The sequence below is a fragment of the Rhodnius prolixus genome, unplaced genomic scaffold (assembly GCF_049639745.1).
Source record: "Rhodnius prolixus isolate KJV_2025 unplaced genomic scaffold, Rpr scaffold_3, whole genome shotgun sequence".
NCBI classification, from domain to species: Eukaryota; Metazoa; Arthropoda; class Insecta; order Hemiptera; family Reduviidae; genus Rhodnius; species Rhodnius prolixus.
The window spans coordinates 53958969-53986380 of record NW_027411603.1 but is presented as its reverse complement, the minus strand read 5'-3'; the positions used below and the strand labels follow the sequence as shown (position 1 = coordinate 53986380).

Below are 27412 nucleotides of genomic sequence, written 5' to 3'. Positions count from 1 at the left end.
TACGTGCAAGCTTTACTCGCTTTATATTACGTTTTATAGAATTTATTTATAAAAACGAGTGAGAAAGAGTGGATGAATCAATACAAGCAATTTAATTGCTTCCTTTTTGTACTGGCCTGAACAGGAAGTGGGCAATTCTTTGTCATGCACTTTTTTACTAGAAACGTGTGCACTAGGAGGCAGTCGCAGAGAATGTTTTAAGGATTAAAACCTTAAAACAAAATATTTGTGGAAATGAAACATGAACGTCCAAAAATACGCTTTATACACTTTGGGAAATTCCGGAAATGGCTAAGTTTCCTACACCTACGTAGAAAGCAGAATTCAAACTGTTTTAATTACAGCCTAAACGTATTTTTTTGACGTGAATACGTCTTTAAATTTGAATCATATGGTGGCAATCCAAAAAACCTAATGATAACAAAATCGGGGGATACAGTTTGGCGTTATAGTTTCTCGAATCTATCGTCTACATCCAAAATTAAATTAGACCACTGGATGGCTAAAGGATCAAAGAATTCATTACGATAAGCGAAGACTGTGACGCATCGCGCGCAGTGGAGGAGGAAGCGCCGCCATTTTGAGATCATTTTGCTGCGTATAGAGATTTGCAATTATTATAGTTTTTGACTCGGAGAAGCTACGATGTTCGTTTAAGTTTTAATCGTCAGCTGTCGTCACAATCTATCGATTGTATATAAAACATTAGAGTAAAATAGTGACAGTGAATATAATAAGGTGTTAGAATAAAAAAATATTATCAAAAATATAAAATGTCGGCCTATACGCGTCGAAAAGCCAAAACCAAATACGGAGATCGTTTACAGTTGGAAATGGCTTCTCAAGAACAATCGAATGGTAATAATAAAACACCATATGACCGAGCCAAGCTGTGCCAGGAACGTAAAAGAATGAATTGCGGCCGAGCGGATCAACGACGGTGTCAGTACACCTGCAGCTGGGGCCGGTTGAAATTATGCAAGTGGATGATCAAATCGGCTTCTACATCGACAACGGACTGTATCGCACCACTGTTGGGCTCTAAATCGCGACTCAATGAGTTTTAATTTCATCAACATCGATAAATAATGACAAATTTGATTTCATCCTAAATACATAAATAAAAATATTTTATATAAAAAATATAACCCGTTACATAAACGTATTCACGTACAACACACGGCCGGGTCCATGACACAGCCACACGTTAATTTTTTGTTTAACCATAAAATTTGGTCGTTGTTCTATCAACCTACGCATCCAGGATGAACCGATTCCAATGTTGCTCAGGCTAAAAATACCTTCGTCGAATGCTTGGATCCCCCAGTATCCAGTTTTTCATTGTTGGGATAAATTGACTGATGGTTGGCGAATGTTGCTTATTTCTATTGGTTTGTACGAATAACACGACGTCCATTTAATAAATTCAACAGACCAAAAGCAGGACACCAAAAATGCTTTATTAAATCCATGAATTGTTTTATTTATTTTTATTGGTGACCCCCACCCCCTCCAATTGCTATGCAATTATTTTCTTTCCCAACTTCTTGCGAGTCTGCTCATTCCCTCAGAGTAGAATTCTTCGCCTTGATCTCGAGGAAGCCAGTACTGGACCTTTCTTCTCCTTTACCTCTTCGCGCCAGTTGAACTCGATGCCATGCAAAGCTTCTTTTATCGAACTAAACCGAAGGAAGCGGTAAACTCTGTATTCCTTCAATTTTGATGTAAATTCTTTGAAAGCCCTCAAAATTTTTCTTCGGTCTAATATTAAAAGAAAATCGAATTAGAAGGTGACATAAGCGTTTTTCTCGTGTGTTTGGAAATGATTAATTTGAAAATGAAAACTTACTAATTAAGCTTGTATTTCACTAATTGAGAAAAGTGCTAGTTGCTTATGTAAGAACTTTTTTGCTAGACTTAATATACAATACATTGTAAAGAAGTTCGGGCGTGTGTCTACAGAACTCTTTCAGTGGTTAAGGGAGTGAATAGAAAGACACCTGTTACAGCTCCCTAAACACTGGCTAGGTTCTGTGAAAGGCAGCGGGAGAAGCACGATCATCTTCATACTGTGTACAAGCTGGAGATGTTGACATTGTTGTCAACAGGATATAAGGTCCCTTCATCTTGGTCAGAGACCGGCTGGAGATCATTATACCGACAATAAGCGGCTCAGTGTCCCCTAGTTACCAAGTATTAAGGTCTTTGTTAAGGGTCCCGGAGAGTGTGTGTTGTGCGGGTTAGCGGAGATAGAGAGAGAGAGTGAAGCATTAGGGCGTGCTGACGGCCACAAGCTGGTGGGCACGGCGCAGCACGCTAAGTACCAAGTATGTGCTAACTTCCCGGCTTCACGGAGTACTTCGTAAACTTTACCACCGCTCCACTACAATGTACACAACAACATTCCTTCGGCAAACCCTTACAGGAAATTATTTTCATTGAGATTATCCACTGTTACCTTTGGATGATACTGACTTTTATATTTAATATACACTCTTCCGCTCGGTGAAATAGTATCTGCAACTTTTCGAAAGTTTCTTTACTTTCTCAGTTAAGAGGAACTATTGAGTAGGTGATGCCAAATTTTCGAAATTAAATATTCAAGGGAAGTTTTAATATCCAGCAAGTCCTTTCCGAGTCCTACGGGAGAACGGGTAGCTTTTTTTGGCTTTCGCCATACAGCCAGCATCGTCTAGGTCAGGAGTCGGCAACCTATTTTAAGTAGAGAGCCATTTCTTCTTAAATAATTTTAATAAATCTTACCAAGAGCCGCAAGGATGATAATGTAAAAAACCATCTCTAGATCATTTGTATTCACAAAAAATTATTTTATGATATTCAATAACATTTAAATGTTTTAAAACTGTTTCTGGTAGGACAGTTGTATAAGGGGTTGATCGTCAAAAACTGCACGAAAAAGCGTAACGTTGAAAAACTCCCAACTTTGACTATTTTATATACTTATTTTCACCTATTACTAAGTAAATAAACAAATAAATAATAGCTAAACCTGTGTTTGAATGAAAATGGCGGCAGTCCTATATATTACGTACTGTATTTTAATATAATTCTATTCAATTTCAAACCAATCACATTTAAAATTCTTTTTGAAAAAATATCTTCACTTTAATAAATGAAATTTTCATTTGTTTCAATAAAATTGAAATATACAATTTATTTTGGACAGGATGAAGAGCCACAAAATTTGGATAAAAGAGCCGCATGCGGCTCGCAAGTCGCGGGTTGCCGACCCCTGGTCTAGGTGCTTATCACTAGAATATCACTCTCTCTCCATTCTTACTTATAGATACATTCGCTTCATACATTCATCCCTCTACTATATACAACTATTCACATACAAACTTACCAACTAATGGATGGATCAGTACTCTATATTCCTGCCATCCTTATAGCTTAACCGAAATTAAAATCACCGTAATCCTTCTCTAATCATTTTCTTCCATTCATTCTAATCGGCTATAGCTTTTAAATACACTCATATTTCATTGCTAGCTCTGCTATAGATTTAAGCACATAGATGTTGGTGGAGAATATTATGTCTTCGCAGCGAAATGGTGCATCTAAATACCTTGTATAAGTCGTCAAACATTCGTTTCCTTTCTACCACATAACGTGGACATATCCATTATTATATGTTTGAAATCCTCCTCCTCATTGCAAACTACGCAAGGTGGCTTTTCTTCCCTCTATAAAGTACCATATCCCAGTATTGCATGTTCATTATAATCGGAGGATAAACTTCTCGGTTCTAAATTCTGAAGAAGAGGATTTCGAGAATTGAAACTTTCCATTAATTCTTATTTAAATTTAAAATTTTGTTTTTGGCATTTTGAGCGTAAGAAATGTTCCTCTAAGACGGCAACTCAAGTCGGTGATCTTCACTCCAAATTTGGTGTCCGCTGCTACTTTAAAAAAAAAGAAGTATTTCCGTTCAGATTGAGTTCTCAGGGATGTATTTTTGTTATGTATTGATTAAAAACATAATCCAAAAAGTTATTTTTATTTATACAAATTCTTTCTACTTCTGCCCCCGTTTCCGCTGTGGTAGGATGCACCCTACAGGGGGACCAACCATGCGAAAGAAAATGTCCCCCACTAATACAAAAATGGAACCATCCAGAGTTTTTTTTTTTTGACACAATACGTCACAAATGGAGCACAAGATGGCGGCGGCTCAAGCTAGTTGGCGGCCTCAATGTGTAAAAGTCTGCATCAATCATACATTCTATCTATTACACTTCACAATAAATGTAATGAGACACACATGTGGCCGTGGATCCAGGCCAAGTAAGCCCGTGTTGGCCATCCTTTCGTGAATTGTTTTACAAAAATAAAAAAAAACATTCTACGCAATTTTATTGATTGATTAAAAATTATCAGCTGACGTTTTAAAAATCGATTTTTTGATTTCTCGTGATTTTTAGCGAATCACGCTAGATAGATTTGCGTATTTCCTTTTTGAACTTCTACATACTCAAATTTTCGAACAGTGTACTCAATTCAAAAACTCAAAAATATAAAATTTGAATCGATAACACTTACTCAAAAATAAGGAGTCTTCAAAAAAGGCGACATAATTTAATAAACATATTTAGGAATAGGTGTTTAATACAATTTGAAACAATTTAAATATCCTCAGTGCTCTATTATATTTAAACTTTTAATTGACTTTTAAAACTTAACCATTATACATCTTTAAGAAACAATAGAAGTATTGTTTATACTTTGTTAGGGGGGCGGGGCAACAGAATTTGGCCCTATCCCATTATTTGGCCTAACCTTCAGCATTTCAAAGTTTTAACTTACTTAAATTTCAAAGTAATTGTTATAATTTTTTACAATTAAAGTATTACTTTGAATAAATTATCAACTCCAACAAATACAAATACATAAGTTAAAGTCTTTTTACAATTTAAATAAGGGCGAGGTAAAGGTACAGTTTATTTTTATATAAATAATGTTTACTGAACTTTTGAAACGTGACAATTTGCATATAAATTAAAATAAATTGATTTAATCTATTTTAATAAAAATAAAGTACAGAATCCTGTATCAATCTGATAAAACTAAAACAAAAGGACATAAAAATGAGGAGCATCAGTCCGTGACGGAAATAATCAAAGGGATACCGGAAGAGGTACAAAATTGTGCGTTTACCTCCATCGGATTATATTTTCTGGAAACTTGAAGTTTTCACTACAAACATAGTTGACCATAGTATAGTGCAGCGTTTCCCAAAGTGTGGGTCGCGAGGAAAATTCCGCTGGGTCGTGGCAAAAATTGTAAAAACACAAAATATCTATAAAATTTTGCTCTAAATTTAATATTTTTGAAGTACTGGCAGGTGGCAACCCTTTACCACCGTTTCCCTACCGGACCGTTTAAATTCGGATGCTCTGATTGGCTGATTTCGATTCAGTCATTCAGTGCCTTCTGTCGATATTGAAAAGGAAGAAATGCTTAATCTTAGCGAACAAGAAGTTGATAATTTAATTGAAATTTCACGCGACACCGATCTTAAAAAAAGTGTTTGAAACTGTACCACTAATTAATTTTTGGTTGCGCTGCCAAAAGGAATATCCAAGCGTAAGCGAAAAAGCGATACAATATTTAATGCCTTTTGTCACCACTTATACGTGTGAAACTGCCTTCTCAGCCTTGGTGTACTTGAAAAATAAGTATCGAAACAGATTGGATGTCGAACCTAATTTGAGAATAAAATTAACATCATTAAGTCCTAATTTGAAATTACTATGTGATGAAAAACGACATCATCCTTCGCACTAAGGTCAAAATATGTAAAACAAAATTTACTTTAAGTTTTAAATGAAGATAATGGATTGTCTTTAATTACTTATGTTTTTGTTATATAATTATTTTGTAATTTTTGTGAATGAAATAAACAAACAAATAACTTGAATTTTGATATTTATTAAAAAATAAAATTTGTTTTGTAAGTAAATGGTTTTTTATAAGGTGGGGCGCGAAAAAATTTAAAATCTCGTACCGGGCCGCGGTCAAAAAAGTTTAGGAAACGCTGGTATAGTGCATGTTAACGAAATAAAGTGATAATGTCGAAGGAAATGTGACGTCACAGCTTTTCCGCAACTGAAAGGAATATTCCCTGAGTCATAGTAGAGAGCAATGAAACCGTTTAGCGATCGCCAAAAAAGTCGTCCTGTACAGTCGCACTTCTGCTGTATCCTTCCGGTATTATGGCAGCCAGTTTGCCATTAATAGATGTACTGATCTTAAACCCGAAAGGGAAAGGTGGGAAACGCGCACCATTTTGTAAAAAACCCTAAGTTCGCGTTCAGGTGACGCTCAAAAAGAGTGAGGTGTACTTTCCGAGGCCAGCTTTACCTCATCTAAATTTGTTTTATTCTTTCTCGAAGTATATGACAGTTGAACAATCAGATGCCAACCAAACATTTGTAGTAAATTGAAATATTTGGTATTTGGCAACCCTGTAGAGGGTGTAAGAGAAGGGCTGACCATTAGGGGTAGCTAGAGGGTTGCAGGTAGTAAGAGACATTCCTCAGTTAAGTTTAGTTTTGTCACTCTTTACGAACGTTATGCTTTATGTGTGTTATGCCTTATGAATTATGTGAATAAACTATATTTATGTTAAAAAAAAAATAATAATAATAATTATTCTCTTAATTCATAAGGCATAATACACATAAAGCATAACGTTCATAAAGAGTGACAAAACTAAACTTAACTGAGGAATGTCTCTTACTACCTGCAACCCTCTAGCTACCCCTAACGGTCAGCCCTTCTCTTACACCCTCTACAGGGTTGCCAAATACCAAATATTTCAATTTACTACACATTTAAATTCCGTGAAGTATTGCTTCAGAAGGCTGTGCTATAAAGTAGAAGGAAGTGCAAATACCTTGTTTACATCTAAATAAAGAAACGATGCGCCAATAAGCTCTGCGCATAGCTTATTATCACAGTTTTTACGATTTGAATTCAGTTTCTAGCGATGACGGAACGAACCATGGGAGGGGCGTTAACATTTGGGGTGGGTGTCACTCTCTTCATTCTTTTTAACCAACTCCCATTGGCCTATTTAATTAATCATTGTTTAGGTAATATAGTCCGGGCTGGTAATGGCTCCATGTGGGTATATTGTGGCCGCCATGATGCTGGGTCATAAAAACATTTCATTATGTGGGTCACACACACACACACACACACTGCAGGAGTGGAGATGGTCACTCTCTCGACTTCCACAACTAACCCTCACTTCGTGTAGACCACCAACTCTCCTGCTTATCTCTGCGCCTAGTGAACTCAACTATGAACCAGTTCCTCCTCCACTTCAGCTCTAGAGCCGTTAGTTGCTCGTAATGTGAGGGCGAGACTGCTACTGACTTTGCACAGGAAGTCTCACAAAGTGGGGGGGAAGCTCTTTGACTTTTCGCCACTAACAGGAAGCATTGCGATTTTACAGATCGAGTTTTCACAGAAAATATCCCTTTTGATGTTCCTCTGTTCGGAAAAGTGAAAAAAGAAAAATCTAAATTTGTTTTAGTTCACCCAAGAGATCTGACAATAACATAGCAAAGGAAATCCGTCATCTGGAAGTACCACTTTAACCAGTCAGGGTGGCCAACCTTTTTTAGAGCAAGTGCACAATGGATCATTGAACTAGTCACAGCTGGCGCAAGAAGAAACTTCCGTTTTAGTGGATCATGATGGAGGAGTTCGTCTGGTAAGTAGCTTATTTTCAGCAGACCACGATTTTTGCAGCCAACTTTGCATTTGTACATTCATTCAACATTTATACAGCCTTAGCTGTATCAGCTGCACTTTGTCCTAGTGCGAAATATATAATAGGAAATCGTTCGTAAATGTTTCCTACGGTTATGGAAAAATGGAAATACAAAAAAATATAGGTTAGGTAAAACTCAATGGTACATTCTTGTAGTAAAAAGGGAACAGTTTGCAATAAGTGCACCCATAACGCGGAGTTAAGTAAAACTGAGAGAAATACAGTGAAAGGCAAAAATATCTTAACCGCTACCACTTCGTTGCTTCTGTTCTGCTCAATGATGAGAAGCTAGAGGTAATGGTCGTACCGTGTCGCTAGTAGTAGTAGTCATTGCCTATTTATTCAGGCGGGGCTATACGTCCAACTACCAAATTAGGTGTCTTGGACGGAGGCGACTAGCAAACATATTTTACTATAAATTTCTCATATTAACCATTAAATAAAATCCAAGGCCCTAGACCGGGGGAATCGAATCCACTAAACCAACAATACAGCTTAGCATTGCGGGTCTAGCCTATAACCGCCTAACATACTTTACTATAAATTTCTCATATTAACCATTAAATAAAATCCAAGGCCTACTGACCGGGAATTGAACCCAGTACCACAATATGTTACATATTAACTTTACCGTGTCGCCTTGAACAATGACAAATCGACACTCAGCTTCTCTCTGCAGATGAACTAATTCAATGGAGTATTTCAAGGAAATGTTTACAAAAGTATTAATTTGATAAGATCTGTGTTACTTGTAAAATGTGGAAACAAGAGAAGGTAACCAAATTTTAGTTAAAGAAAAAGATTTAATTACAATGTTAGACCCAAAGGGAAACTGCTTAATAAGTATTTTCCACTGTTGGCCAGTCTACAAACATGAATTTTCTCGTTATTAATACAAGATGTAGTTTTTTTTTTTTTGTAGAATTAGTAAAGGAAAAGTTGGCAATTGTTTCTCTCTGGTGTGGGAGCCCGCATGAAGTGGGCCCGCACGCGATCCCAGCCCGCCGTTCACACATTTGCCCACAAACTGGCAATTATTCTGCGGCTACAAATTACTATAATTATATTAAGGAGTAGGGGAGCAGTTTTTCCCCCACCCACACCGCTAATCTTTTGGACTTCCCCTATTTTCTTTAAATTCAAACAGCAGTAATTTTACATTCTTCTACATTTTGTTCACTGAATCTGTTCCGGTGCAGGGGGGGGAATGACCGATTTTATCAAATTTATTATTGCGGCAATAAATTGCTCATGTCAGACCACCTAATAACATATGGTCTTAATTGTTCTTTTATACTCACTTGCAGCACGTTAAGTTAAGAAATAAAATGTAAAAGAAATGGTTAAACTTCGTTTTTTTTTTGTACTTTTCCAAATGTTTTTGACCCGAGCCTTGTCCGGAAGTACCTTTAGAGTAGTGTCCAGAATCGGAAGTATTTTGCAGAAATTTAATCTGTGTATCGATTTGACCAAGCAATGAAGGTTCAGTGAACATCTATTACCCGAGAGTGCTAATTCGATTAAATTCGATTTTAATCGATTTATTCCAAATAAATTCCTTCTCTTACTCTACTAAAAGAAGGTATTAACCAGTTAACTGTTTATGATATTCGTCATGAAAAAAAAAGTGTAAAATTTTGTGTCATGACGAAGTATATTCGTCATGCGTTTTTCAGTAGTGCCCATCGGCAGTTAATTTTTATGATTCTTTGTCGGATTTCCTCCGTAACACTTTATCATTAGAATGCGTATTTCGAGATAATAAGGTAATTTAGAGAATATTTTTGTCCGATCGAAGAAAGTAAATCAGTATGTAGCAAGCTGTTACCAGAACAACAAACAATTCGAGTGCAAAGAAATTTATTTTTGATGTTTGTAGTTCCTATTTATGTTAATATAAATAAATGAATAAATGTACATAAAATAAATAAGGAAAAAAAATATATAAAAGTCATTTCATTGTAACCCAATTTCATATCAAATACGTATACTAAGGTTTTCACGAATGTATTCGTCATCACTTAATTTGTACGACGCACGTAGGGGACACATTTTCCAACAAAATCGAAACAGTTAACCTGGTTAATTTTGTGAATAGATTTTTAAGTTGGTTAAATTCGCTCAAAAGCGATTCTATCGATTGTACCATGGAAATATACATATAAAATTCCACTTCCGGGAGAGGCTTGTCTCCAAATTGGCCATTCCTGTTTATTGTAATGGCCTGTCACGTACGACAAGAATCAAATAAGAATTCCCAAATTTTCTTTAAAATAAAGAGCACACCCTAGTTAATAAGTTTATTTCAAAAATACTTCCAACTTAGCCGACACTTCAAACGAGCTGAAAGGCTTCACTTCCGGCTTCTTGAACGTCATAAGTGGATATTGTAGTCTTATTTTATATTAAACAATTTAAAATTTCCATAAAAAGGTGCTGGAATGGGGTGACACTAGAGATCTCAGATTAGCACCCCCCCCCACTTCCCCTGGCAGGTCTAATCACTTTCTTAGCGTAGACTTTTCATTTATCTTTCAGATGAAGTGTCTAAGACCTTACCGGAAATAACATTCATCCTGCTTTTCATGCCTAGGATGGCCAGGAGAACTGTCGCTTGTACATCCAGACACCAGATATCTCTCAACTCTTCGCCGTGCAAAAGACCATGATCGTCTATTTGCGCTGAATACTCCGGTAAGTCTGCAAGACTGCAAGTATCCCTCTCACTAGGAATAAGAGAGAATTGTGCGACTATTTCAGTTGAGATTTTTAAAGAAAATAATTGCAGATTAAAGGAAAAAATAAAAGAAAGTTCCAGGGGAATTTTTTTTTTTTAAATCCTCCATTTTAATCAAACTAAGTGACTTATTAAAACGGGAAGTTGTGGCAGCATTCAGCGAAAGGAAGTTGAAACTAAGTTAAACAAAAATGAAAGAAAAGTTTAAATATTACTATTTGGCAGAGAATAATTAAATATTTAAAAAAAAATGTTCATTAAAATGTACATAATATTTCTTAATTAAAAAAAAATGTTTTTAAACAAAAAATAAAATCAAATATATATAAGCGGAGAAGAGAATGCGGAAACTAATTCAATTACTTCTTGTATATTGCCTCCACATTGAACTTTTATATTAAATTAAGTTTCGCAAAGAGTTTAGAAAGAGTAACATAAAACAATTTGTTTTACTAATTCGCAAAGTAAAAAGTTTAGGCAGGGCTTGGCCGGGGGACTGCTAGAGACTTGGCTAATTAACGCCAGACAAATGACTCCTGCACAGCCTCCTTAGTTCATTAAAACTTGCAAATCGTTATATCCGGTATTTTACTCACTTATCACCGTAATAACGTTGCACTATTCACTTAGTGTCTGCTTAGATCAAGCACCAGTATTCGTATTTATTCGATCATTCGTATGTAACTAGGCAGAAATATGATATATGATGTCATGATGCCATGATGTCATGAAATTCTGTAAAATGGTTATCAAGATTCTCCTAGACTACTGAAACTCCTGACAAGCAAAGGACTCAGTCTAGGGTGGGTCACAAGAGGCTCGTACAGCAATCGTCCTGGGCTCTTCCTAGACTTCCCGTTTCCGGCCCTACAACCCTACGAGGAAAAAAAAAATGTTTGTCAACAGTATTTATTGAGGATCAACAGTTTGATCCGACCTAACGGACAGTTTTAATTAAGATTATACAGAGCGGAAGGAGGGGGTTCAAAATCAATTAGGATTTAATTATCAACAGTTAAATAATCTATTTAATTGAAACAAGATTCTGTAATGATAGTCGCTTTTTTGAAATGATGAAAAATTCATTTGAAGATATTTTAGATTAATTAAATATTTTTTAAGCTTCTTTTCATTAGTTTTAATAAATTAATTTCAGAGCAATGAAAATACGTTTGCGTAGAAAAACAATGCATTAATAAATGAATAAATAAATGATTAAAACAGGGAATTTTTTTAGGTCTTTTTAGGGAATTGAAAATAAATTTAAACATTTAAGTGATATTTTTTTATATCTCTTATTCTATTCAACAGAATTCAATGATTTCTTTGCCCAATTGTAGAGAATAGTTAGCTCTGTAGCTGATATAAATCGCACTGTTTTAATCACAATAGTTGATGAGATATGGAAGGTTAAATTTTGTAGGTTTTCAAATACCTTCAAAATTCAAACCTCTATATCTCTTATTCTATTCAACAGAATTCAATGATTTCTTTGCCCAATTGTAGACAATAGTTAGCTCTGTAGCTGATATAAATCGCACTGTTTTAATCACAATAGTTGATGAGATATGGAAGGTTAAATTTTGTAGGTTTTCAAATACCTTCAAAATTCAAACCTCTATATCTCTTATTCTATTCAACAGAATTCAATGATTTCTTTGCCCAATTGTAGACAATAGTTAGCTCTGTAGCTGATATAAATCGCACTGTTTTAATCACAATAGTTGATGAGATATGGAAGGTTAAATTTTGCAGGTTTTCAAATACCTTCAAAATTCAAACCTCTATATCTCTTATTCTATTCAACAGAATTCAATGATTTCTTTGCCCAATTGTAGACAATAGTTAGCTCTGTAGCTGATATAAATCGCACTGTTTTAATCACAATAGTTGATGAGATATGGAAGGTTAAATTTTGTAGGTTTTCAAATACCTTCAAAATTCAAACCTCTATATCTCTTATTCTATTCAACAGAATTCAATGATTTCTTTGCCCAATTGTAGACAATAGTTAGCTCTGTAGCTGATATAAATCGCACTGTTTTAATCACAATAGTTGATGAGATATGGAAGGTTAAATTTTGTAGGTTTTCAAATACCTTCAAAATTCAAACCTCTATATCTCTTATTCTATTCAACAGAATTCAATGATTTCTTTGCCCAATTGTAGACAATAGTTAGCTCTGTAGCTGATATAAATCGCACTGTTTTAATCACAATAGTTGATGAGATATGGAAGGTTAAATTTTGCAGGTTTTCAAATACCTTCAAAATTCAAACCTCTATATCTCTTATTCTATTCAACAGAATTCAATGATTTCTTTGCCCAATTGTAGACAATAGTTAGCTCTGTAGCTGATATAAATCGCACTGTTTTAATCACAATAGTTGATGAGATATGGAAGGTTAAATTTTGCAGGTTTTCAAATACCTTCAAAATTCAAACCTCTATATCTCTTATTCTATTCAACAGAATTCAATGATTTCTTTGCCCAATTGTAGACAATAGTTAGCTCTGTAGCTGATATAAATCGCACTGTTTTAATCACAATAGTTGATGAGATATGGAAGGTTAAATTTTGTAGGTTTTCAAATACCTTCAAAATTCAAACCTCTATATCTCTTATTCTATTCAACAGAATTCAATGATTTCTTTGCCCAATTGTAGACAATAGTTAGCTCTGTAGCTGATATAAATCGCACTGTTTTAATCACAATAGTTGATGAGATATGGAAGGTTAAATTTTGTAGGTTTTCAAATACCTTCAAAATTCAAACCTCTATATCTCTTATTCTATTCAACAGAATTCAATGATTTCTTTGCCCAATTGTAGACAATAGTTAGCTCTGTAGCTGATATAAATCGCACTGTTTTAATCACAATAGTTGATGAGATATGGAAGGTTAAATTTTGCAGGTTTTCAAATACCTTCAAAATTCAAACCTCTATATCTCTTATTCTATTCAACAGAATTCAATGATTTCTTTGCCCAATTGTAGACAATAGTTAGCTCTGTAGCTGATATAAATCGCACTGTTTTAATCACAATAGTTGATGAGATATGGAAGGTTAAATTTTGTAGGTTTTCAAATACCTTCAAAATTCAAACCTCTATATCTCTTATTCTATTCAACAGAATTCAATGATTTCTTTGCCCAATTGTAGACAATAGTTAGCTCTGTAGCTGATATAAATCGCACTGTTTTAATCACAATAGTTGATGAGATATGGAAGGTTAAATTTTGTAGGTTTTCAAATACCTTCAAAATTCAAACCTCTATATCTCTTATTCTATTCAACAGAATTCAATGATTTCTTTGCCCAATTGTAGACAATAGTTAGCTCTGTAGCTGATATAAATCGCACTGTTTTAATCACAATAGTTGATGAGATATGGAAGGTTAAATTTTGCAGGTTTTCAAATACCTTCAAAATTCAAACCTCTATATCTCTTATTCTATTCAACAGAATTCAATGATTTCTTTGCCCAATTGTAGACAATAGTTAGCTCTGTAGCTGATATAAATCGCACTGTTTTAATCACAATAGTTGATGAGATATGGAAGGTTAAATTTTGCAGGTTTTCAAATACCTTCAAAATTCAAACCTCTATATCTCTTATTCTATTCAACAGAATTCAATGATTTCTTTGCCCAATTGTAGACAATAGTTAGCTCTGTAGCTGATATAAATCGCACTGTTTTAATCACAATAGTTGATGAGATATGGAAGGTTAAATTTTGCAGGTTTTCAAATACCTTCAAAATTCAAACCTCCATATCTCTTATTCTATTCAACAGAATTCAATGATTTCTTTGCCCAATTGTAGACAATAGTTAGCTCTGTAGCTGATATAAATCGCACTGTTTTAATCACAATAGTTGATGAGATATGGAAGGTTAAATTTTGCAGGTTTTCAAATACCTTCAAAATTCAAACCTCCATATCTCTTATTCTATTCAACAGAATTCAATGATTTCTTTGCCCAATTGTAGACAATAGTTAGCTCTGTAGCTGATATAAATCGCACTGTTTTAATCACAATAGTTGATGAGATATGGAAGGTTAAATTTTGCAGGTTTTCAAATACCTTCAAAATTCAAACCTCTATATCTCTTATTCTATTCAACAGAATTCAATGATTTCTTTGCCCAATTGTAGACAATAGTTAGCTCTGTAGCTGATATAAATCGCACTGTTTTAATCACAATAGTAATTGAGATATGGAAGGTTAAATTTTAGAGGATTTCAAATACCTTCAAAATTCAAACCTCCATATCTCTTATTCTATTCAACAGAATTCAATGATTTCTTTGCCCAATTGTAGACAATAGTTAGCTCTGTAGCTGATATAAATCGCACTGTTTTAATCACAATAGTAATTGAGATATGGAAGGTTAAATTTTAGAGGATTTCAAATACCTTCAAAATTCAAACCTCCATATCTCTTATTCTATTCAACAGAATTCAATGATTTCTTTGCCCAATTGTAGACAATAGTTAGCTCTGTAGCTGATATAAATCGCACTGTTTTAATCACAATAGTAATTGAGATATGGAAGGTTAAATTTTAGAGGATTTCAAATACCTTCAAAATTCAAACCTCCATATCTCTTATTCTATTCAACAGAATTCAATGATTTCTTTGCCCAATTGTAGACAATAGTTAGCTCTGTAGCTGATATAAATCGCACTGTTTTAATCACAATAGTTGATGAGATATGGAAGGTTAAATTTTGCAGGTTTTCAAATACCTTCAAAATTCAAACCTCTATATCTCTTATTCTATTCAACAGAATTCAATGATTTCTTTGCCCAATTGTAGACAATAGTTAGCTCTGTAGCTGATATAAATCGCACTGTTTTAATCACAATAGTTGATGAGATATGGAAGGTTAAATTTTGCAGGTTTTCAAATACCTTCAAAATTCAAACCTCTATATCTCTTATTCTATTCAACAGAATTCAATGATTTCTTTGCCCAATTGTAGACAATAGTTAGCTCTGTAGCTGATATAAATCGCACTGTTTTAATCACAATAGTTGATGAGATATGGAAGGTTAAATTTTGCAGGTTTTCAAATACCTTCAAAATTCAAACCTCAATATCTCTTATTCTATTCATCAGAATTCAATGATTTCTTTGCCCAATTGTAGACAATAGTTAGCTCTGTAGCTGATATAAATCGCACTGTTTTAATCACAATAGTTGATGAGATATGGAAGGTTAAATTTTGCAGGTTTTCAAATACCTTCAAAATTCAAACCTCTATATCTCTTATTCTATTCAACAGAATTCAATGATTTCTTTGCCCAATTGTAGACAATAGTTAGCTCTGTAGCTGATATAAATCGCACTGTTTTAATCACAATAGTTGATGAGATATGGAAGGTTAAATTTTGCAGGTTTTCAAATACCTTCAAAATTCAAACCTCAATATCTCTTATTCTATTCATCAGAATTCAATGATTTCTTTGCCCAATTGTAGACAATAGTTAGCTCTGTAGCTGATATAAATCGCACTGTTTTAATCACAATAGTTGATGAGATATGGAAGGTTAAATTTTGCAGGTTTTCAAATACCTTCAAAATTCAAACCTCTATATCTCTTATTCTATTCAACAGAATTCAATGATTTCTTTGCCCAATTGTAGACAATAGTTAGCTCTGTAGCTGATATAAATCGCACTGTTTTAATCACAATAGTAATTGAGATATGGAAGGTTAAATTTTAGAGGATTTCAAATACCTTCAAAATTCAAACCTCCATATCTCTTATTCTATTCAACAGAATTCAATGATTTCTTTGCCCAATTGTAGACAATAGTTAGCTCTGTAGCTGATATAAATCGCACTGTTTTAATCACAATAGTAATTGAGATATGGAAGGTTAAATTTTAGAGGATTTCAAATACCTTCAAAATTCAAACCTCCATATCTCTTATTCTATTCAACAGAATTCAATGATTTCTTTGCCCAATTGTAGACAATAGTTAGCTCTGTAGCTGATATAAATCGCACTGTTTTAATCACAATAGTAATTGAGATATGGAAGGTTAAATTTTAGAGGATTTCAAATACCTTCAAAATTCAAACCTCCATATCTCTTATTCTATTCAACAGAATTCAATGATTTCTTTGCCCAATTGTAGACAATAGTTAGCTCTGTAGCTGATATAAATCGCACTGTTTTAATCACAATAGTTGATGAGATATGGAAGGTTAAATTTTGCAGGTTTTCAAATACCTTCAAAATTCAAACCTCTATATCTCTTATTCTATTCAACAGAATTCAATGATTTCTTTGCCCAATTGTAGACAATAGTTAGCTCTGTAGCTGATATAAATCGCACTGTTTTAATCACAATAGTTGATGAGATATGGAAGGTTAAATTTTGCAGGTTTTCAAATACCTTCAAAATTCAAACCTCTATATCTCTTATTCTATTCAACAGAATTCAATGATTTCTTTGCCCAATTGTAGACAATAGTTAGCTCTGTAGCTGATATAAATCGCACTGTTTTAATCACAATAGTTGATGAGATATGGAAGGTTAAATTTTGCAGGTTTTCAAATACCTTCAAAATTCAAACCTCAATATCTCTTATTCTATTCATCAGAATTCAATGATTTCTTTGCCCAATTGTAGACAATAGTTAGCTCTGTAGCTGATATAAATCGCACTGTTTTAATCACAATAGTTGATGAGATATGGAAGGTTAAATTTTGCAGGTTTTCAAATACCTTCAAAATTCAAACCTCAATATCTCTTATTCTATTCATCAGAATTCAATGATTTCTTTGCCCAATTGTAGACAATAGTTAGCTCTGTAGCTGATATAAATCGCACTGTTTTAATCACAATAGTTGATGAGATATGGAAGGTTAAATTTTGCAGGTTTTCAAATACCTTCAAAATTCAAACCTCAATATCTCTTATTCTATTCATCAGAATTCAATGATTTCTTTGCCCAATTGTAGACAATAGTTAGCTCTGTAGCTGATATAAATCGCACTGTTTTAATCACAATAGTTGATGAGATATGGAAGGTTAAATTTTGCAGGTTTTCAAATACCTTCAAAATTCAAACCTCTATATCTCTTATTCTATTCAACAGAATTCAATGATTTCTTTGCCCAATTGTAGACAATAGTTAGCTCTGTAGCTGATATAAATCGCACTGTTTTAATCACAATAGTTGATGAGATATGGAAGGTTAAATTTTGCAGGTTTTCAAATACCTTCAAAATTCAAACCTCTATATCTCTTATTCTATTCAACAGAATTCAATGATTTCTTTGCCCAATTGTAGACAATAGTTAGCTCTGTAGCTGATATAAATCGCACTGTTTTAATCACAATAGTTGATGAGATATGGAAGGTTAAATTTTGCAGGTTTTCAAATACCTTCAAAATTCAAACCTCTATATCTCTTATTCTATTCAACAGAATTCAATGATTTCTTTGCCCAATTGTAGACAATAGTTAGCTCTGTAGCTGATATAAATCGCACTGTTTTAATCACAATAGTTGATGAGATATGGAAGGTTAAATTTTGCAGGTTTTCAAATACCTTCAAAATTCAAACCTCAATATCTCTTATTCTATTCATCAGAATTCAATGATTTCTTTGCCCAATTGTAGACAATAGTTAGCTCTGTAGCTGATATAAATCGCACTGTTTTAATCACAATAGTTGATGAGATATGGAAGGTTAAATTTTGCAGGTTTTCAAATACCTTCAAAATTCAAACCTCAATATCTCTTATTCTATTCATCAGAATTCAATGATTTCTTTGCCCAATTGTAGACAATAGTTAGCTCTGTAGCTGATATAAATCGCACTGTTTTAATCACAATAGTTGATGAGATATGGAAGGTTAAATTTTGCAGGTTTTCAAATACCTTCAAAATTCAAACCTCAATATCTCTTATTCTATTCATCAGAATTCAATGATTTCTTTGCCCAATTGTAGACAATAGTTAGCTCTGTAGCTGATATAAATCGCACTGTTTTAATCACAATAGTTGATGAGATATGGAAGGTTAAATTTTGCAGGTTTTCAAATACCTTCAAAATTCAAACCTCTATATCTCTTATTCTATTCAACAGAATTCAATGATTTCTTTGCCCAATTGTAGACAATAGTTAGCTCTGTAGCTGATATAAATCGCACTGTTTTAATCACAATAGTTGATGAGATATGGAAGGTTAAATTTTGCAGGTTTTCAAATACCTTCAAAATTCAAACCTCTATATCTCTTATTCTATTCAACAGAATTCAATGATTTCTTTGCCCAATTGTAGACAATAGTTAGCTCTGTAGCTGATATAAATCGCACTGTTTTAATCACAATAGTTGATGAGATATGGAAGGTTAAATTTTGCAGGTTTTCAAATACCTTCAAAATTCAAACCTCAATATCTCTTATTCTATTCATCAGAATTCAATGATTTCTTTGCCCAATTGTAGACAATAGTTAGCTCTGTAGCTGATATAAATCGCACTGTTTTAATCACAATAGTTGATGAGATATGGAAGGTTAAATTTTGCAGGTTTTCAAATACCTTCAAAATTCAAACCTCAATATCTCTTATTCTATTCATCAGAATTCAATGATTTCTTTGCCCAATTGTAGACAATAGTTAGCTCTGTAGCTGATATAAATCGCACTGTTTTAATCACAATAGTTGATGAGATATGGAAGGTTAAATTTTGCAGGTTTTCAAATACCTTCAAAATTCAAACCTCAATATCTCTTATTCTATTCATCAGAATTCAATGATTTCTTTGCCCAATTGTAGAGAATAGTTAGCTCTGTAGCTGATATAAATCACATTGTTTTAATCACAATAGTTGATGAGATATGGAAGGTTAAATTTTGCAGGTTTTCAAATACCTTCAAAATTCAAACCTCAATATCTCTTATTCTATTCATCAGAATTCAATGATTTCTTTGCCCAATTGTAGAGAATAGTTAGCTCTGTAGCTGATATAAATCACATTGTTTTAATCACAATAGTTGATGAGATATGGAAGGTTAAATTTTGCAGGTTTTCAAATACCTTCAAAATTCAAACCTCAATATCTCTTATTCTATTCATCAGAATTCAATGATTTCTTTGCCCAATTGTAGACAATAGTTAGCTCTGTAGCTGATATAAATCGCACTGTTTTAATCACAATAGTTGATGAGATATGGAAGGTTAAATTTTGCAGGTTTTCAAATACCTTCAAAATTCAAACCTCAATATCTCTTATTCTATTCATCAGAATTCAATGATTTCTTTGCCCAATTGTAGAGAATAGTTAGCTCTGTAGCTGATATAAATCACATTGTTTTAATCACAATAGTTGATGAGATATGGAAGGTTAAATTTTGCAGGTTTTCAAATACCTTCAAAATTCAAACCTCAATATCTCTTATTCTATTCATCAGAATTCAATGATTTCTTTGCCCAATTGTAGAGAATAGTTAGCTCTGTAGCTGATATAAATCGCACTGTTTTAATCACAATAGTTGATGAGATATGGAAGGTTAAATTTTGCAGGTTTTCAAATACCTTCAAAATTCAAACCTCAATATCTCTTATTCTATTCATCAGAATTCAATGATTTCTTTGCCCAATTGTAGAGAATAGTTAGCTCTGTAGCTGATATAAATCGCACTGTTTTAATCACAATAGTTGATGAGATATGGAAGGTTAAATTTTGCAGGTTTTCAAATACCTTCAAATTTCAAACCTCTATATCTCTTATTCTATTCAACAGAATTCAATGATTTCTTTGCCCAATTGTAGAGAATAGTTAGCTCTGTAGCTGATATAAATCACACTGTTTTAATCACAATAGTTGATGAGATATGGAAGGTTAAATTTTGCAGGTTTTCAAATACCTTCAAAATTCAAACCTCAATATCTCTTATTCTATTCATCAGAATTCAATGATTTCTTTGCCCAATTGTAGACAATAGTTAGCTCTGTAGCTGATATAAATCGCACTGTTTTAATCACAATAGTTGATGAGATATGGAAGGTTAAATTTTGCAGGTTTTCAAATACCTTCAAAATTCAAACCTCAATATCTCTTATTCTATTCATCAGAATTCAATGATTTCTTTGCCCAATTGTAGAGAAATGTAAGCTCTGTAGCTGATATAAATCGCACTGTTTTAATCACAATAGTTGATGAGATATGGAAGGTTAAATTTTGCAGGTTTTCAAATACCTTCAAAATTCAAACCTCAATATCTCTTATTCTATTCATCAGAATTCAATGATTTCTTTGCCCAATTGTAGAGAAATGTAAGCTCTGTAGCTGATATAAATCGCACTGTTTTAATCACAATAGTTGATGAGATATGGAAGGTTAAATTTTGCAGGTTTTCAAATACCTTCAAAATTCAAACCTCAATATCTCTTATTCTATTCATCAGAATTCAATGATTTCTTTGCCCAATTGTAGAGAATAGTTAGCTCTGTAGCTGATATAAATCGCACTGTTTTAATCACAATAGTTGATGAGATATGGAAGGTTAAATTTTGCAGGTTTTCAAATACCTTCAAAATTCAAACCTCAATATCTCTTATTCTATTCATCAGAATTCAATGATTTCTTTGCCCAATTGTAGAGAATAGTTAGCTCTGTAGCTGATATAAATCGCACTGTTTTAATCACAATAGTTGATGAGATATGGAAGGTTAAATTTTGCAGGTTTTCAAATACCTTCAAAATTCAAACCTCAATATCTCTTATTCTATTCATCAGAATTCAATGATTTCTTTGCCCAATTGTAGAGAAATGTAAGCTCTGTAGCTGATATAAATCGCACTGTTTTAATCACAATAGTTGATGAGATATGGAAGGTTAAATTTTGCAGGTTTTCAAATACCTTCAAAATTCAAACCTCAATATCTCTTATTCTATTCATCAGAATTCAATGATTTCTTTGCCCAATTGTAGAGAATAGTTAGCTCTGTAGCTGATATAAATCGCACTGTTTTAATCACAATAGTTGATGAGATATGGAAGGTTAAATTTTGCAGGTTTTCAAATACCTTCAAAATTCAAACCTCAATATCTCTTATTCTATTCATCAGAATTCAATGATTTCTTTGCCCAATTGTAGAGAATAGTTAGCTCTGTAGCTGATATAAATCGCACTGTTTTAATCACAATAGTTGATGAGATATGGAAGGTTAAATTTTGCAGGTTTTCAAATACCTTCAAAATTCAAACCTCAATATCTCTTATTCTATTCATCAGAATTCAATGATTTCTTTGCCCAATTGTAGAGAATAGTTAGCTCTGTAGCTGATATAAATCACACTGTTTTAATCACAATAGTTGATGAGATATGGAAGGTTAAATTTTGCAGGTTTTCAAATACCTTCAAAATTCAAACCTCAATATCTCTTATTCTATTCATCAGAATTCAATGATTTCTTTGCCCAATTGTAGACAATAGTTAGCTCTGTAGCTGATATAAATCGCACTGTTTTAATCACAATAGTTGATGAGATATGGAAGGTTAAATTTTGCAGGTTTTCAAATACCTTCAAAATTCAAACCTCAATATCTCTTATTCTATTCATCAGAATTCAATGATTTCTTTGCCCAATTGTAGACAATAGTTAGCTCTGTAGCTGATATAAATCGCACTGTTTTAATCACAATAGTTGATGAGATATGGAAGGTTAAATTTTGCAGGTTTTCAAATACCTTCAAAATTCAAACCTCAATATCTCTTATTCTATTCATCAGAATTCAATGATTTCTTTGCCCAATTGTAGACAATAGTTAGCTCTGTAGCTGATATAAATCGCACTGTTTTAATCACAATAGTTGATGAGATATGGAAGGTTAAATTTTGCAGGTTTTCAAATACCTTCAAAATTCAAACCTCAATATCTCTTATTCTATTCATCAGAATTCAATGATTTCTTTGCCCAATTGTAGACAATAGTTAGCTCTGTAGCTGATATAAATCGCACTGTTTTAATCACAATAGTTGATGAGATATGGAAGGTTAAATTTTGCAGGTTTTCAAATACCTTCAAAATTCAAACCTCAATATCTCTTATTCTATTCATCAGAATTCAATGATTTCTTTGCCCAATTGTAGACAATAGTTAGCTCTGTAGCTGATATAAATCGCACTGTTTTAATCACAATAGTTGATGAGATATGGAAGGTTAAATTTTGCAGGTTTTCAAATACCTTCAAAATTCAAACCTCAATATCTCTTATTCTATTCATCAGAATTCAATGATTTCTTTGCCCAATTGTAGACAATAGTTAGCTCTGTAGCTGATATAAATCGCACTGTTTTAATCACAATAGTTGATGAGATATGGAAGGTTAAATTTTGCAGGTTTTCAAATACCTTCAAAATTCAAACCTCAATATCTCTTATTCTATTCATCAGAATTCAATGATTTCTTTGCCCAATTGTAGACAATAGTTAGCTCTGTAGCTGATATAAATCGCACTGTTTTAATCACAATAGTTGATGAGATATGGAAGGTTAAATTTTGCAGGTTTTCAAATACCTTCAAAATTCAAACCTCAATATCTCTTATTCTATTCATCAGAATTCAATGATTTCTTTGCCCAATTGTAGACAATAGTTAGCTCTGTAGCTGATATAAATCGCACTGTTTTAATCACAATAGTTGATGAGATATGGAAGGTTAAATTTTGCAGGTTTTCAAATACCTTCAAAATTCAAACCTCTATATCTCTTATTCTATTCATCAGAATTCAATGATTTCTTTGCCCAATTGTAGACAATAGTTAGCTCTGTAGCTGATATAAATCGCACTGTTTTAATCACAATAGTTGATGAGATATGGAAGGTTAAATTTTGCAGGTTTTCAAATACCTTCAAAATTCAAACCTCTATATCTCTTATTCTATTCAACAGAATTCAATGATTTCTTTGCCCAATTGTAGACAATAGTTAGCTCTGTAGCTGATATAAATCGCACTGTTTTAATCACAATAGTTGATGAGATATGGAAGGTTAAATTTTGCAGGTTTTCAAATACCTTCAAAATTCAAACCTCTATATCTCTTATTCTATTCAACAGAATTCAATGATTTCTTTGCCCAATTGTAGAGACATGTAAGCTCTATAGCTGATATAAATTGCATTGTTTTAATCATAATAGTTGATGAGATATGGAAGGTTAAATTTTGCAGGTTTTCAAATACCTTCAAAATTCAAACCTCTATATCTCTTATTCTATTCAACAGAATTCAATGATTTCTTTGCCCAATTGTAGACAATAGTTAGCTCTGTAGCTGATATAAATCGCACTGTTTTAATCACAATAGTTGATGAGATATGGAAGGTTAAATTTTGCAGGTTTTCAAATACCTTCAAAATTCAAACCTCTATATCTCTTATTCTATTCAACAGAATTCAATGATTTCTTTGCCCAATTGTAGACAATAGTTAGCTCTGTAGCTGATATAAATCGCACTGTTTTAATCACAATAGTTGATGAGATATGGAAGGTTAAATTTTGCAGGTTTTCAAATACCTTCAAAATTCAAACCTCTATATCTCTTATTCTATTCAACAGAATTCAATGATTTCTTTGCCCAATTGTAGACAATAGTTAGCTCTGTAGCTGATATAAATCGCACTGTTTTAATCACAATAGTTGATGAGATATGGAAGGTTAAATTTTGCAGGTTTTCAAATACCTTCAAAATTCAAACCTCTATATCTCTTATTCTATTCAACAGAATTCAATGATTTCTTTGCCCAATTGTAGAGACATGTAAGCTCTATAGCTGATATAAATTGCATTGTTTTAATCATAATAGTTGATGAGATATGGAAGGTTAAATTTTGCAGGTTTTCAAATACCTTCAAAATTCAAACCTCTATATCTCTTATTCTATTCAACAGAATTCAATGATTTCTTTGCCCAATTGTAGAGACATGTAAGCTCTATAGCTGATATAAATCGCACTGTTTTAATCACAATAGTTGATGAGATATGGAAGGTTAAATTTTGCAGGTTTTCAAATACCTTCAAAATTCAAACCTCTATATCTCTTATTCTATTCAACAGAATTCAATGATTTCTTTGCCCAATTGTAGAGACATGTAAGCTCTATAGCTGATATAAATCGCACTGTTTTAATCACAATAGTTGATGAGATATGGAAGGTTAAATTTTGCAGGTTTTCAAATACCTTCAAAATTCAAACCTCTATATCTCTTATTCTATTCAACAGAATTCAATGATTTCTTTGCCCAATTGTAGACAATAGTTAGCTCTGTAGCTGATATAAATCGCACTGTTTTAATCACAATAGTTGATGAGATATGGAAGGTTAAATTTTGCAGGTTTTCAAATACCTTCAAAATTCAAACCTCTATATCTCTTATTCTATTCAACAGAATTCAATGATTTCTTTGCCCAATTGTAGAGACATGTAAGCTCTATAGCTGATATAAATTGCATTGTTTTAATCATAATAGTTGATGAGATATGGAAGGTTAAATTTTGCAGGTTTTCAAATACCTTCAAAATTCAAACCTCTATATCTCTTATTCTATTCAACAGAATTCAATGATTTCTTTGCCCAATTGTAGAGACATGTAAGCTCTATAGCTGATATAAATCGCACTGTTTTAATCACAATAGTTGATGAGATATGGAAGGTTAAATTTTGCAGGTTTTCAAATACCTTCAAAATTCAAACCTCTATATCTCTTATTCTATTCAACAGAATTCAATGATTTCTTTGCCCAATTGTAGAGACATGTAAGCTCTATAGCTGATATAAATCGCACTGTTTTAATCACAATAGTTGATGAGATATGGAAGGTTAAATTTTGCAGGTTTTCAAATACCTTCAAAATTCAAACCTCTATATCTCTTATTCTATTCAACAGAATTCAATGATTTCTTTGCCCAATTGTAGAGACATGTAAGCTCTATAGCTGATATAAATCGCACTGTTTTAATCACAATAGTTGATGAGATATGGAAGGTTAAATTTTGCAGGTTTTCAAATACCTTCAAAATTCAAACCTCTATATCTCTTATTCTATTCAACAGAATTCAATGATTTCTTTGCCCAATTGTAGAGACATGTAAGCTCTATAGCTGATATAAATCGCACTGTTTTAATCACAATAGTTGATGAGATATGGAAGGTTAAATTTTGCAGGTTTTCAAATACCTTCAAAATTCAAACCTCTATATCTCTTATTCTATTCAACAGAATTCAATGATTTCTTTGCCCAATTGTAGAGACATGTAAGCTCTATAGCTGATATAAATCGCACTGTTTTAATCACAATAGTTGATGAGATATGGAAGGTTAAATTTTGCAGGTTTTCAAATACCTTCAAAATTCAAACCTCTATATCTCTTATTCTATTCAACAGAATTCAATGATTTCTTTGCCCAATTGTAGACAATAGTTAGCTCTGTAGCTGATATAAATCGCACTGTTTTAATCACAATAGTTGATGAGATATGGAAGGTTAAATTTTGCAGGTTTTCAAATACCTTCAAAATTCAAACCTCTATATCTCTTATTCTATTCAACAGAATTCAATGATTTCTTTGCCCAATTGTAGAGACATGTAAGCTCTATAGCTGATATAAATCGCACTGTTTTAATCACAATAGTTGATGAGATATGGAAGGTTAAATTTTGCAGGTTTTCAAATACCTTCAAAATTCAAACCTCTATATCTCTTATTCTATTCAACAGAATTCAATGATTTCTTTGCCCAATTGTAGAGACATGTAAGCTCTATAGCTGATATAAATCGCACTGTTTTAATCACAATAGTTGATGAGATATGGAAGGTTAAATTTTGCAGGTTTTCAAATACCTTCAAAATTCAAACCTCTATATCTCTTATTCTATTCAACAGAATTCAATGATTTCTTTGCCCAATTGTAGAGACATGTAAGCTCTATAGCTGATATAAATCGCACTGTTTTAATCACAATAGTTGATGAGATATGGAAGGTTAAATTTTGCAGGTTTTCAAATACCTTCAAAATTCAAACCTCTATATCTCTTATTCTATTCAACAGAATTCAATGATTTCTTTGCCCAATTGTAGAGACATGTAAGCTCTATAGCTGATATAAATCGCACTGTTTTAATCACAATAGTTGATGAGATATGGAAGGTTAAATTTTGCAGGTTTTCAAATACCTTCAAAATTCAAACCTCTATATCTCTTATTCTATTCAACAGAATTCAATGATTTCTTTGCCCAATTGTAGAGACATGTAAGCTCTATAGCTGATATAAATCGCACTGTTTTAATCACAATAGTTGATGAGATATGGAAGGTTAAATTTTGCAGGTTTTCAAATACCTTCAAAATTCAAACCTCTATATCTCTTATTCTATTCAACAGAATTCAATGATTTCTTTGCCCAATTGTAGACAATAGTTAGCTCTGTAGCTGATATAAATCGCACTGTTTTAATCACAATAGTTGATGAGATATGGAAGGTTAAATTTTGCAGGTTTTCAAATACCTTCAAAATTCAAACCTCTATATCTCTTATTCTATTAAACAGAATTCAATGATTTCTTTGCCCAATTGTAGACAATAGTTAGCTCTGTAGCTGATATAAATCGCACTGTTTTAATCACAATAGTTGATGAGATATGGAAGGTTAAATTTTGCAGGTTTTCAAATACCTTCAAAATTCAAACCTCTATATCTCTTATTCTATTCAACAGAATTCAATGATTTCTTTGCCCAATTGTAGACAATAGTTAGCTCTGTAGCTGATATAAATCGCACTGTTTTAATCACAATAGTTGATGAGATATGGAAGGTTAAATTTTGCAGGTTTTCAAAT

General features: G+C 32.8%; 1 protein-coding gene across 1 annotated transcript in view; it reads right to left on the bottom strand.

Annotated features, from left to right (window-relative positions):
* Positions 1–1570: 1570 nt before the first annotated feature.
* Positions 1571–27412, bottom strand: part of LOC141453620 (insulin receptor-like) — a 175667-nt gene continuing 149825 nt past the window's right edge. Inside the window, exon 19 of the mRNA XM_074127055.1 lies at positions 1571–1761. Coding sequence (XP_073983156.1) covers positions 1680–1761 — 82 coding nt within the window. The 3' untranslated portion in view covers positions 1571–1679. The remainder of the gene's footprint in view (positions 1762–27412) is intronic.